The sequence below is a fragment of the Bidens hawaiensis genome, unplaced genomic scaffold (genome assembly GCF_021521415.1).
Source record: "Bidens hawaiensis isolate Kalapana, Puna unplaced genomic scaffold, B.hawaiensis_p1.1 tig00039938_1, whole genome shotgun sequence".
Classification (NCBI taxonomy): Eukaryota; Viridiplantae; Streptophyta; class Magnoliopsida; order Asterales; family Asteraceae; genus Bidens; species Bidens hawaiensis.
This window is the reverse complement of record NW_027497019.1, coordinates 98,033-112,537: the sequence shown is the minus strand read 5'-3', so window position 1 is coordinate 112,537 and position 14,505 is coordinate 98,033. Positions and strand designations below refer to the sequence as shown.

Here is a 14,505-nt window from a genome sequence, read left to right as displayed (position 1 = left end):
ATGATCTTTGGTAGTCACTTTACACATTTTTAAGTATCTCATTTGCGAACTTTTCCAAGTTCATGTAATGATATCTAGGCTTGATCACGATCAAGACCGGACCAGACCTGACCAGACCGGACCAAACCAAGACAATTTAGGTGTAAAAAAGATTACCTGTATTTTTACAATTATATTCACAAAAATAACCAATACCTATTCCAACTCAAACTCTATTAAATTATTAAAGAAATAAACTAGATAACCCTAACTATTTAACTTTCACATGTGAACTTTAATCAGGATTGAGTTTGACATGTAAATACTTGATAGAAGTTAACAATAAACTATTAGAAAAACATATAAAAAATCTTTACATTTTATCATGTGAAATCAAGTTATACTTCATTCGAGTCTTGAATAGGCTGAACACGCGTCTGACTCGCACAATATTCTAGCCACCGGCTAACCATGCGTATAATGAAGCATATCACAGTCAACAATCCCAAAACTCCCAAAAATACAATGCCCGATATCTTCCAAACACGGCTCCCCCATTTGACCCACGAGTAGCACAACATTGCATAACCATTGAGAAAGAACGCACACAAGACGTTTAGGATCACCATAAACGTTGCGTTATCATTCCCTTGATACTTGTTTTTCATCCAGGAAACAACTATGACCACTACAAAAACACCTACAACACCAATGATCATGCAAATCAACCCCGCAACGAACAACATGTGCGCAAAGCTATCATACGCTATATAAGTAATGTACACTAGAATGAAAGCGAAAAGGTTGAGTTCGGTGCCCCTTAGTAAGCAATGTGACATGATGATGAACCGTAGCAAGGCTAACAACCAAAAGTTGAACATCCATAAAAACGGGTGTTCTCGACCAAAGATTAACCAAAGGGCCATGGTTATGCTATAAACACCCGTGATCCAGAAGACTTCAACGAGCTGTTGATAGTTCTTGTGGGTCGGGAATGAGTCCGTCTCGGTCTTGACATTCTCCATTCTAAGGATCACCGGATTAACTTTGATCTTTGTAATATCCTAGGTTTAGGTTCGTAGTTGTCACATGATTTGTTTATATGATTTAATAATACATATAAACATAAGATCAAAACCTAATTGGGCAAGGACTAGGAATATGTTTTCAAGATCAATTCAAAGTTTCAAACACTTATTTTACCCATAAATTTATCTTCAACACATTTTCTTTAAATTTACATTATAGTTTTTATTTCTTTTGTAACTTAATTTGAATATATCATTTTTTATAAAATTTCAAATAGATCATTAATTAAAATACATTTAATTTTCTTTGATATAATTTCGTTAAGAAGAGCACATGTTATGTTACCATTTCACCTTTGTTAGAACATGTTGTTTGCAAAAAATAGATATTGAATATAATAACATAATTGTAAAGATGTGATTTGATTCCCCTATTTGTTCCAACTTGCGCCTTGCTTAGATTTTATTGATAAAAGATAGGATTTGGTTTGGTTGGCATTGATTGAATCGCCACGGGTTGGAAAGACTGGTTTTGACGAATAGCGGTTGAGCCAGTGATCAGGATCACTAGTTGTATATAACTATAAATCAACACACTTCAAATCTACTCCTAAATCTATCACTTGTCCACGACAGGACTTGAACCCGCATTGGGATGGGAAACACTTGGATGCCACTGGACCAAAGACTCTTTGGTTGTCTATCATCTTACCGTTGTAAGGATTCCCCACCACAGTCTAGATTTTGAGTTCAATCGACGCATAACTTCAGATCATCAAAACAGGGCCTTTCTAGCTGATCACCTTCATCTTAATATCGGACACCACTGTGGGTATGGGTTTGATAACAAGGTGAATAGGAATGAGTATAGACTTCTAAACACAACACCCTTTGGCAGGTATGAAGGATATACAATTTTATGGGTATCAACCTCACTCGTTCAAGCCCATACCCTTAATCCATCCATACTCAACTGGCACCTAGCCTGCACGATAGATTATCACTATTATCTTCATCCAAGTTCAGGACTGCTTTCGGTTTCATCCAGAATATAGGTAATCCCAAATTTCCAACATGGATACATGTACAAGATCGACAACGGTCTTCGGTTTGATGCCTTTTCATATTTAACTACCGTGTCATACGTTTCCATGTTCAGCAAGCTTTCTGCGTAACATATGTAGAAACCTCAACAAACCTTGATATGACCCCAAGAAACCTCAACAAACCTTGGCGAGTGCTCTTTATGGTAAACACGTACATGATTAGGAGGAGAGATTCGATATGACCCCAAGACAAAAGGCAGTTTTAGCTTGTCTCAAGGGGGCTCATGCCCAGGATTTTTTGACTGTTGTGCCCATTGAAGGTCTTGGGCAACGGATGTCGGCAGTTGAATACAGAGTCATACTTAAATACCGGCTTATGATTCCCCTTTTTCCTCCAGATGAATTATGCCCCATTTGTAAAAAAGCTTGTTTGGATAGATTCGGTGAGCATGCCCTCCACTGTAAGGAATTGCCGGGATTCAAGTATCGTCATGACTGGGTTAGAGATGTGTTATGGGATGTGCTTAGACGTGCCGGGATCTCAGCCAAATAAGAGGCACCTGTTAACTTTTTGACTGATCCGCGTGAGGGAAGATCTACCCTGCGTCCTGCGGATGTTCTTGTGTTTGGCTGGGCAGGGGGTAAGCATGCGTATGTTGACCTCACTGGGGTGTCCCCGTTGGTGGGGCTGAGAGACAGTGGCTTCGTACCGGGACAGGCGGTTTTGAGAGCAGAGTCTAGGAAGGTTGCTAAGCATGAGACATCGTGTTTGGAGAATCAGCACGTGTTCATTCCATTTGCCTTCGACACTTTTGGATCCCTAGCTCCCGAGGCGGTTCGCTTCTTGGAGCGGGTGCAGAAAGTGGTCCACAGTGACTCGCAGAGCCCGAGGAACCAAGGATTTATATTTAGTAGAATAGGCTTTGCGATTCAAAAGGGGATAGCGGCGCAACTTGTTGCTCGCTTACCCATTATCCAGATGTAGTTCGGTTTGTGTTATATATAAAAGGATCAATATTTTATCTGTAGACAAAAAACATATGGTGGTTACAGCACATAACTGGACCAAGTTACAATTTGGTGTTTGAATATTTAGCAGCTTCCCTTCCTCTTTACATAACCAACTTTGCATATGCCGGAATGAAATGGTCATTTTTACATACTAGCCCTCCTCATTACAGAAATACAAACATACATATACGGAGAAAACTTTCTTAGATTCTATATGCAAGGATGTTTATGAGTTACAATTTTAATGTAAAGTACTGATTTAATAAAAGCTAGAGACAACATATGTACCTGAGCTCATGCCAGAATGTACTCATCCGTTCAAGCAGAAAAGGTTGCAAACGTTCAAGATGGTCGTTCTCATGAGTTCGTTCAAGGCTTGAGATAAAGAGTGATGTCACCAAATGGACGAATATGACTGGATTTGGATCCCCAAGAACAGCATGGAGTTCCCTGTGTATCCAAGGCTCTATTCTCTTTAGTAACATTTCCTTGTTACTGTTTCTTCCCATGCATCCCTGAAAGTACACAACTGTAATGATATCTTAACATTCTCGAAGCAAATGCAAGCTGTTAACTTCAAAATCATAGCAGAATCTAGAGAATCATAGACATAGAACAAAAACAAGAATTTACGTTAAGCTTCTTCCTGAATAAAAAGGGAGTATAGAACATTAAGATAATACTTGCTAAATTACATATAAAAGGTTTATACGATAAGGGTAATACTTTATCTATGCTGCAAATAACCCATATATTGAGACGAAAGTGACCCATTCAAGTTTTTTTTTTTTTTTAATTATTAAAACCCTTTGACCAACCCACTTTATCCATAAAAATAATTTTCAATCAGTGAGGGTAATACTATTTTTATGCACTCATTTCAACTTCAATGTACACAGCAACACAAAAACAATAGAACATGGCCATTTTAACTATCTCCATTTTCAAGTTTAGCCTAAAAATAGAAATAATAAATCTAATGAAAATATTAATAATATACTAATAAACAGTTAAAAGTTAAAATTTTGTAAGCTGCATACCTGCTCAAGAGACTTTCGGGTAGGGCAAGGTACAGCAACCATATTCTGCTTATATATGCTGCAAATACATATTCATAAAAGCATGTCACCAAACAAATGCCAAATCAACTTACCAAGAAAGAAAACAAACTTGCACTAAACTAAACACTGCTGTACATGTTATACCTTGCGCGCCACTGCAGAATTCTCTCTTTGCCAACACCAGGAGGTAGCATACTGGACTGCCCAAATGACCTCTGCTTTGGTAATGGCCTTGATCTTCTGTTAACAACATTCAGTTCTCTTGATATTCCAATAGCCCTGAGAGTGAACAAAATATAAACAAATATAAAAACAGAAACCCTAGTCCTAGGTAGGCCTGTAAACGAACCGAACATTCATGAACTATTCTGTAGGAAGTCCTTTAATTTAATAAACGAATGAACATGAACACATAGTATGTTCGTTCATTTATATTCGTTTATTTACGTTCATGTATTTTCAGATAAATTGTGATGGTATTAGACTTGTTTGTTTATGTTTGGTCAGTTATGTTAATCTGTGTCAGTTTATGTTTGTTCAAATATGTTTGTGTTTGTGTCCGTTCATTTAGCTTTAACCGATCGAGCACGGACCGAACATGCTCATTTTCTTTTCTTAATGAACGAACACTATGTGTTTGTGTTCGGTTAAACATAAATGAACAAACACGAACATCATGCTCGTTCGGTTCGTTTACAGTTAACTTCTCATAAAAACGGAAACCCTAGGTTTGACTAAGAAGGCTGACCTTCGTTGAGCCACGAAATCTCTACGCCTACGGTCAAAATCCCTAACATTATCGTTGACTTTCGCACCTGACTCTCTAACAGGTAACAAATGTTGTGTACGGAAACTCATGGAATTAAAATCGATTTGAACAAACAGCGAAGTGAACTGAGTGTTACAAAGCGGACACGTCCGCTTCTGATCACTCCATTTGCAAATACAATCGGTGCAGTAGGCGTGCAAGCATATGGTAATTACGGGCATGTTTGGGATTTCTTATTTACACCTCCTTATTCCTTATTTAAGGAGTTTTCTATAAGTTACAAAATCCTAACTTATGAAAACTCCTTTTTCCTTCTTTAAATTGTTTAATAAGTTAAATTACCCAAACACTATTTTCATTTATAAAAGTGAATAAGTCATAAGGAGGTAAAAATAAGGAAACCCAAACACCCCCTAGCTGCTTGTTTAATTAGGTTTAAACAAATGGCGCATGATTTGTTATCGATTGCTGGTTTTAAGTGGTTGAGTATAAAGTGTTTGTGATTGGAATGAGAATAAAGTGATTGCCTGTGGTGGCTTGATGATGATGATGACTCCATTAGCGTCTATCGAATTGGTGGAGGTGTACGGATGTTAGCCGACTATATGGCGATCAAAATGGTTAACCTGTTTGTAGTAAACCGTCTACGATGAAATTGAAATCGGGTTCAAACTGTTAACGGAATTACTGTGTGGTGGAGTCACAACGCGGCTCAAATTAAAGGTTTTGAGTTCAATTCCTACTGATGGCATTATTTGTTTTTTTAAGAAGAATTATATATAAGTCATTTGAGTTTATATATTAGAGTTTCGTTTTTTACTTGTTTCATGCTCCTGAGATTTTTTAAGAATTCTTTAAAAAGGTCATACTACTATACTAATAATATTTCATAGTATAAACGCCGTACACATGGTAACAAGAATTTCTCATTGTTACCATGTTACGTCTTGAGCAAACAATTCCCAGTTCATTTAACACGTTGTTCCAACATATACGAAACATCATATTTTTAGTAGTTTAGATAGGGTTGAAATTGATGCCGTGCCCATACCCAAAATCAATATAACTGGTTACCAAGTATCGTATCAAATTTTATGGTACAGGTACTGATAGTGATATGAGTATGGGTGTCAGTATGGATACTCACTTCAATACCACTTACTTTTTATTTTCAAATCTTCACTAAATTTGGTACGGGTACTAGCATTGATATGAGTATGGGTACTAGTATGAGTATGGTCTTATACATTATTGAATGCCTATAATGTATCGATCAAGGTATTCATAGCAACAGATACCAAATTGTCTACATTGGTACAACTATCAGTACAGTTTAGGCATTCAATAACTTACCAAATACCAAATTTTTAAAATCTTCGTACCTATACCAAATATGAAAGTACAGGTATCCAAAAACAAAATCCCATTCTAGTTTTAGATGTCTCTTTTTTACATCTGCATTTTTCTTTAACCTAAGTCAAATTTAAATTACAAATATTTTAAAAAATAAACAAATAAACCATAACCAAAACAAGATCATGTGAGTCATAACAAAAGTTTGATAGTTAGAGCTGATACAAAATCCAAATCCAGAGTTAGTACTTGGAATCTGATCATAGTTTGAAGCCAGAATAAACAAAACCCAAGTAAATAGAGATTCATGGGCCTACTACGGCATCATATAACAAATGCCAATCCATGTATATACTAATACAACTACTAATCCAACAGTCTCAAAAATCACAAATCAGTAAGCTGTCACTTGCCCTTCTTTCCCTGCAAAAAGAAAACACCATTCAATAATCAACACAAGCTTACACATTAAGAGTGCGGAGTACATTAAAACATAGTAAGAGTTGCGTTGGTTACCGAGTTAACATAGTCATCCATCAATGACTGCTTGCGTTTCTTCATAGAAGAAGGCGGAGGACTCTCATTAGCTTGTCTTGACAAGGCCCGCTTTGATGGGGTCAAGTTCTGAAATATTCATGTAAACATATGACAATTTGACAAAGGAATATGTGACAGGTTAAACAAGTTAAAAAATAAAGTCAAAAGTCAAACCTTGGCAAGTTTCTTCTCCTTACGAGCCTGCCTCTCCCTCTCGTCGTATTCTTGATTTTCCCTCTCAACCAAACGAATGAGGGTATCACATCTCCTTGCAAGTTCTTGGGTGGTTCGAGATTTCACAAACCAATCAAATCTGAACAAAGGCGATGTCCTGAATGCTGCTTTCAGCTCGTCCCAGTTTCCATACCCAAGTTTGTGAACCATGCAAATCTGTATATTCATAATCATGTTAGAAAAAGATAACTGATTTTAGAAGTAAAGATTATGAGTAGAATTAGTACCATGAATCGATCACATTCTTCGTTGTAAAGCTTGCCTTTGTTCTGACCATACTGGATTTTAAGCTCCAACCAAGGATTCTTGTAACGGTCTAGTTTCTTTCCTATTGCTTTCATTATTTCATCTTTACGTGAAATTCTAGCCTCCCCTCTTTCGATATTTTTGATGATCCGATCATAATCTGTAGTTGCAAATCATATCATTATGAGAATACATAAACATACATGTATACATACACACTTTGAAGTTATATTTGAACTTACCATTCAATTCCTTGTATCTCTCTTTAAACACACGGGCGTATCTTTCAACTTCCTTCTCTGATTTCCCTTCCATTTCTGAAGCAATACTATTCACATCACTCCGGCCATACTTCTCACAGGCCCTTATAAAAGTATTGAAGTCTCTCCTACTCCATGTTGAGAAACCCTGAAATAAAGAATAATCAAGTTTGTAAATTAACAATTTCAAAACTTAGTAAAGAATTAAAAAAACTCAAAACAAATTAAGAACTAGTGCTCATTCAAATATAAAGTAAAAAACAAAAACATACTTCTTCCAATAGTTTGTCTTTTTCTTCTTGCTCTTCGGCAGTCAAAGGGTCTCCCACCTCTAAAGAATTAATAATCAATTACTCAATACTCACGAAAATAATATAATAAACAATGGAGATAACTATTTTTACCTTCTGGCTCATCAACCTCAAGCGAGTCCTTAACTTGATTCTTCTGTTGTGCCTGCTGAAGATTCAAAAAACCAAGAAAAACACATCAGAAGTGTGCACAAAATTAGCAGCACCGAAACACATGAAAACCAGCAATAACAAAATGTGACTTCAAAATAACAGAAAGATGAAAAAAGTTAGGGTTAATAGTGTTATTACCACCATGAGATAGCGCACTTCCTTCTCATAGAGTTCACTTAGTCTCTGTGTGTTGAAAAACTGGAAGTCATGCCTACATTAAGATGTAGCAAGTCCAATAAAAATATTGCAAGTGGTTATTTGAAGTTAAAGAAAAGGGAACAATTTTAAGTTATTAAACAAAACAACAAATTATTAAAAAGAAACTTACAGTTGTGGCATACGAGGAATCCTTGGTTCCTTCGGTTTGGTGGGACCACTTTGACGCATTGTTTGCTTAAAGTATTCTGATTCTGAGTAACTGAAAAAAACAGTGACACTTAGCCAAGTGATTGATTACAAGATTGTTATAATACCATGAAATCAGAAGTAACAATTACTTTCGCTTTCGCTCTCTTTTTGGAGGCTCAACCCAATTATCACTAACAATCTTCTTAAAGTCAACCTTGTTCTCATCCTTATCATCATCAAAGTCATACAAATCAGCAGCTGCATGTGAAAATATGTTTAGTTTAGTATCTGTTAAAATAACACACACACAAAATTAGCAAAGATAATAAACTTACTGTCGTCCATTTTAAACTTAATTGCATCTTCTGTAAACTTTTTCATCTTAGCATCAAGTTCAGCAGTTGCCTCTTCTCCTTTAGCAATAATTCTATCGATATCTTCATCTGTGATTGTACTATCCTTAGAACTGAAAACCATTTCAGCACCAAACCTCACCATTTGTAGCAACTCATCTTTGTTCACAGCTGTACAAAAAATAAAGAATATAATAAGGCACACAGAAATCCAATAGTTACGAGTGGTATGCATATATGATAATATGATATCAAGAACAATTACTCTTTTGCTCGGCTAAACGTCCTTGTTGAATAACCAAGGCATCAAGTGCAAGCTTCTTGTAAGCTCTTTCAATGACCTTTTCCTCTATAGTGTACTGCAATCATCAAATATAAGTACAGCAGCTTCTAATTAAATGCAAAAGAAAAAAAAAACTAAAACAGACCTCAGTGCAAAAACGAAACACTTGAACTTCTTTCTTTTGCCCAATTCTATGAGCACGATCCTGAGCTTGCAAATCCACTTGGGGATTCCTATTACAACATTTACAGTAAATACAAGTTTCTTAGAAGAAATCCGAAAAATACTAAAAAAACAGTTGACAAAAGAGACAAAAGATGTATTACCAGTCACTATCATAAAGAATGACAATATCAGCTGTAGCAAGATTGATACCAAGACCCCCTGCTCTAGTTGACAGCAAGAAAACAAACTTTTCGCTTCCTGGTTTATTAAAAGCTTCAATAGAAGCATCACGATCTTCACCGCCAGTATTTCCATCAATTCGGCAATATTTATATCCACGATACATCAAATAATCTTCAAGAATGTCCAGAAGCCTTGTCATCTATAAGTTTAAACTACATTAGCATGCTCACTAGGGAATTTTTTTAATAAGCATTCTTTCATGGCTTCAACAACAAGCTGAATATAAAACCACACAAAATGAAAAACAGAAAAGCTAAAGTACGAACCTGTGAGAATATTAGAACCCTTGAATCACGCTCCTTTAATTTTGGAAGCAACTTGTCTAGAAGTACCATTTTACCTGTGATTAAAAGAAATTTATTAATAGACAGCACACCAATGAACATACAAGCATCAAATTAAATGATGCAACCGTATAGGAATATAAAGGTAAGACAATCACCTGCATTTTCCACAAGATGATCCCCAGTAGTATAAGGAGGGCCAGGTTCAGCTCCTTGAAAAAGATATGGATGATTACAACATTTCCTAAGCTGCATAGCAATATTCAACAGACGTTTTCTCTCCCCACCAGCATTTACAACCTCAAGATCTTTCTGCAATAAAGCCTTGTAATACTGTTTTTGCATTTGAGACATTCCAACTTTAAGAATGGTTTCTTTCTTGGGAGGTAAACCTTTCTCAACATCAGACTTCAATCTTCGAAGTAGAAAAGGCCGTAGGACCTATACATGATAAAAACAAATAAGATATACAATAGTATAACATATAGCCCTGCTTGCGGTGCGCACATATGGTGTATATATGTGTGAACCCTCGGGTGGGAAAAAGTGAAATTGCACTAATTTTGACGTTATTTTACTAATCTCGTGAAAATAACGTTAAAAGTGACGGACGGTTAATCAGGCATCATGTAGTGGCGTTGATAGCCGAAAGACAAGGGTACATGCACCGATCAGCCGGTGTCCCGATGATTGAGTGCTATGTGCCTTATGTCCAAGGCTTGATGCAAAACTACTATCGAGCCGGGGGTCTCACTGGAAGCAGCCTCTCTATCCTTATGGGGTAGAGGTAAGGCTGTCTACATCTTACCCTCCTCAGACCCTACTATAGCTTTGCTATTGGTGGGATATACTGAGTACGATGATGATGATGATGATGAATAGTATAACATATATCAAAGCATAAAAAATTATAAATTAAGCACTCAACATACCTTGTGGAGCTGTTGAACAACCTCCTCTTGATCATTTTCACCAGAAATTTGAAACCACTCATCAAAGGTTTCAGCAGAACTGAATATCTCAGGTAGCAAAAAGTTCAGCAGTGCCCAAAGCTCATGAAGATTGTTCTGCATAAAAAATATACAAATATGATTAAAATTACAACTAAAACCACAAGATTTAAAACAAGCTGTTAAAAAAAAGAAACAAAAACTTTGAAAGGCCTGACAGCCTTCATGATGAACACAAGCCATGCATAAAAATCAGGTTAACTAACTACATTGAAATAAAACAAAGTATCATTTCCAGTACCTGAAGTGGTGTGCCAGTTATTAAAAGACGATAATTGGTATTGTAAATCCTCATGGTCTTTGAAAGAAGTGAATTCTCATTCTTAATTCGATGAGCTTCATCAATTATAATATAGCGCCAGCTAAAACGGCGTAGAGTAGACTTTTCTTTAATAGCCATTTCAAAACTAGTGACACACACGTCAAACTTTCCAGCAACAAGTAGCTCTTCCCGTATGTATTTCTGTGAAATCAAAAAAATCAAATATCAACACTTAAATTTAAAGACTATACTAAGTAAAACTAAGAATAAAGTCGGCTAAACACAATGCCTGTGACATACCCTTTCATCTGGGTTCCCAAGAAACTTAACAGGACGCAACACCGGGCAAAAACGTTTAATTTCATTCATCCAGTTTCCAAGTGTGGATTTAGGAGCAACAACCATGTGAGGGCCAGTAATTCCTCTAAATTCATGCAAATAACCCATCAAAGAGATGGTTTGTAAAGTTTTACCAAGACCCTGAACAATTATAAAATGATAAAAATAAGTAATCAAATAAACAGCAATAATTGCATGATAAAAGTGATGGTGAATAATAAAATCACTGGCAGTACCATTTCATCCGCGAGAATGCCATTTATGCCATTCTCATATAATCTTATAAGCCAATTTAGCCCTGCAAGTTGATAATCTCTCATCTTTCCCGTAATACCTGTCAAAGAATAACAACCCAAGATTAGATTCAAAAAGGTAGCTAAACCTTATGCCATTGAAGCATTTATTTAAAAAAAAAGGTGAAAAACACCACTATAAACTTCTTTATACATTAGTCATCAAAAAGTAAAAAAGGGTCGTCAAAGTGGTTAACAATAATGAATCAACAATTAAAAAACTTTAACGTCCAAAGTTCAAATCTTAGCTAGTACAAAAAAAGGCAAAAAAAAAAAAAGAAACCCTTGTGTTGACAAATCAGTAGTCCAGTACTAGTAAACAAAAAGAGAGAAAAAATCTTACAAGATGGCTGAACCAACAAACGTGTATGCCCTGCTCCAGACAACCCATCTTCTTCCTCTTTAAGGTACACTTCATCCTCTTCTTCTTCAGTCATTTTTGATGCATGACGACCACTAATAACCAAAATAAAGCAGGCACAAAACCATTAAAAATGTTTAATGCTTTAAATAAAAAAAAATTCTCAAAGAAATCAAGTAACAAAGTTCACCAAGTCTGTAAAGTTATTACCTTCCCTTCACCTTCTTCTGAGAAGCAGATTGGTCACTCTTGGCAAAGTGAGCAAATAATTCTGTCTGCTGAAGTAAGAACTTCAATTTCCCCTTTCCCTTGCTATTCTGTCATATTGTAAAATAAGCAACACAAACACATTTACTTCAGTTAATTTAAACATAAAAAAGCAGCAAAAGTATTGTTTTTTTCTAGATGACACACCATATCAGCATCAATAGAAGCATTCTGTTGATCCAATATGTCTTGTACTTTTTGTTTTTTCAGCCTCTGCATTTCCTTCAACCTAGCCTTTTCACGACGAGAAATATCATTCTGCGCCTGTTCATTACCATACACCGGTTACACAGACAAAAATAACAATACTAATTCAATTCACCTTAAATCACCCCCACTCTCGTACAATGCACGAAAAATCACTAAAAATCATAACAATGTCATAAACATCATAAACCTAAGCTAACTCTACCTACATATCTCAACTACCAGTAACCAAAACTTAACTCAAATCAAACATATTACAGTACGTATTCAAACAAAACCAGCTCTGTAAACAAGAACTTCATCAAATTAATAACTAAAACCTCTAAACCAGTAAATCCACACGACACGAAATGAAACAATTATCTCTCGATAACAAATTTCCATTAAATAAGCTGGCACATACAGACATACTAAAATCATAACCAAACCAGAACTGCAGTTACACATACAAAACAAATTCAAAACCCTAGCGCATCACACTCCATAACACTTTCTGAAATCTCATAAATCACTAAATCCTCATAACACAAGTTATAACAATAATTATATTACATTAACAAATTTTCATCAAATAAGCTACGCATAATCAAAACAAAACAAATTCAAAACCCTAGCAAATCACACAACAAATTCACACTAAATTTCACCTAAATCGTACAATTAAATCGTCATACATCACTAGAAACCCTAACCTAACCACCTAAACACTAATTAACCAAAATGAACAACAACAAAACGAACCTCATCTTCTTCATCCTCATCCTGCTCTTCACCGGCCGCAGCAGTTCCGTTATCGTCCTCGTCGGAATCGGCAGTCCGAGCAACGGCTTCGAGTTCTTCCTCGTCTTCTTCTTCGACCACCGGATCGTTAACCAGCTGCTCGTCCTCTGATGAATTGGAATTAGAGAGAGACTCGTCCGTTGAGTCCTTGGATTTGGAGCGTCTGGCCATCGCGATTGAATTGATCGGTTTACGGTTAGGGTTTTGGCTTCAGTTCTCCAAATCTAAAAGATATAAAAGGGCAAATGAGGAACGAAGAGAGAGAAAGTAGTACGTATTGATATTTATAGCCTCATTTTTAGTTTATTTCGAGAGTGGGAAAACTCCCGCCGTTAACACATCACAAATGTTTCCTTCCCGCTTTTGTTGGGTTTAGAGTAGATAAATTTATCTCGAAATTATATTCCAGTTGAACCGGTTTGAAATCAATTATGTATAAACTGGTGTCAGAATCGATTGAAACTGTTGGTTCGAAACCGGTTTGTAATTCCTTCACTGAAGTGGTTCCAAACTGAAACCAACCAAAACTGGTCAAACCCGAACCGAAACTGATCAAAATAGATCGTAACATGGTCAATAAACCGGTTTCAACCCGAACCAAAACCAAGCATAAATCGGTTTGACTTTTGTTGACCAAACCGAACTGGTTTTAACCCAAACCGGTTTGTGCACCTCGTAGTTTAGCGTTAGTGAGATACCACTCGGGTGGGGTGGGGTCGTGTGTAGGGGTGAGCAAAAACCGGGTAATATTCATGATTGGTCCAGATCAGACATAGTTGTTTACGATGTGGTCAAGTATCGGGTCCCGATAATACCACTAAACGGGTCAGGGTCATGTCGACCATTTTGTCCTGATATAAATTGAGTGATACTTGTGATACCCGAATCAATCAGACCCAGTTATTGACCATATGGTTAGGATCCCTGGTATTAAGAATACCATTGAAGGGTCTGAGTTGGGCCTTGTCTGACCTGTTTGTACACCTTTAAACGTGTGGTATAGATTGTTATTAAGGTAGAAAATAATTTATTTATAGTATTGTTGAGTGGTGTGATTAGTAAAAGGTATTTGGTGGCGGGTGATTTATTTACTGTTTGCGATTATTTTCGTTTGTGTTTGTAATATGGTGTTTAGTTGTTTCGTCTTAACTAGAAATGTAAGTGGTTTTCTTTTGTGGTTAGGGGTTTTGTTAGTCCTAAATTGTGTTAGAAAGAACAAAGTTTGTATAATGACGGTTGCTTTGGTACTTTACTAGTTTCATTATTACCGTTGTTTATGAATAATACTAACAAATTCGACAATTAAATAACGGATATAAAAT

General features: G+C 36.2%; 2 protein-coding genes across 3 annotated transcripts in view; both read right to left on the bottom strand.

The window, feature by feature from the left end:
* LOC143591586 (uncharacterized) overlaps nt 1-5,115 on the bottom strand; it is a 43,885-nt gene extending 38,770 nt beyond the window's left edge. Inside the window, exons 1-4 of the mRNA XM_077071760.1 lie at nt 4,874-5,115; nt 4,270-4,404; nt 4,105-4,162; nt 3,353-3,579 (exon numbers count right to left, since the gene is read on the bottom strand). Of these exons, the coding sequence (XP_076927875.1) occupies nt 3,353-3,579; nt 4,105-4,162; nt 4,270-4,404; nt 4,874-5,115 (662 nt within the window). The remainder of the gene's footprint in view (nt 1-3,352; nt 3,580-4,104; nt 4,163-4,269; nt 4,405-4,873) is intronic.
* Nucleotides 5,116-6,409: 1,294 nt separating this feature from the next.
* LOC143591581 (ISWI chromatin-remodeling complex ATPase CHR11-like) lies at nt 6,410-13,580 on the bottom strand. 2 transcript variants are annotated; one of them, XM_077071755.1, is made up of 24 exons: nt 13,145-13,580; nt 12,344-12,460; nt 12,140-12,246; nt 11,912-12,024; nt 11,512-11,609; nt 11,237-11,416; nt 10,916-11,137; nt 10,597-10,731; nt 9,823-10,105; nt 9,647-9,720; nt 9,299-9,519; nt 9,118-9,205; nt 8,955-9,048; nt 8,672-8,860; nt 8,486-8,594; nt 8,317-8,406; nt 8,127-8,199; nt 7,929-7,980; nt 7,797-7,855; nt 7,507-7,672; nt 7,246-7,424; nt 6,959-7,174; nt 6,764-6,871; nt 6,410-6,670 (listed from the first exon to the last, which is right to left on the bottom strand). In XM_077071755.1, the coding sequence occupies exons 1-24, from the start codon at nt 13,352-13,354 to the stop codon at nt 6,653-6,655; spliced, it is 3,201 nt and encodes a 1,066-aa protein (XP_076927870.1). In that variant the 5' UTR covers nt 13,355-13,580; the 3' UTR covers nt 6,410-6,652. The 2 variants fall into 2 exon arrangements, with proteins under 2 accessions (XP_076927870.1, XP_076927869.1); XM_077071754.1 differs by having other exon boundaries at nt 7,929-7,983; nt 13,145-13,579.
* Nucleotides 13,581-14,505: the final 925 nt, after the last annotated feature.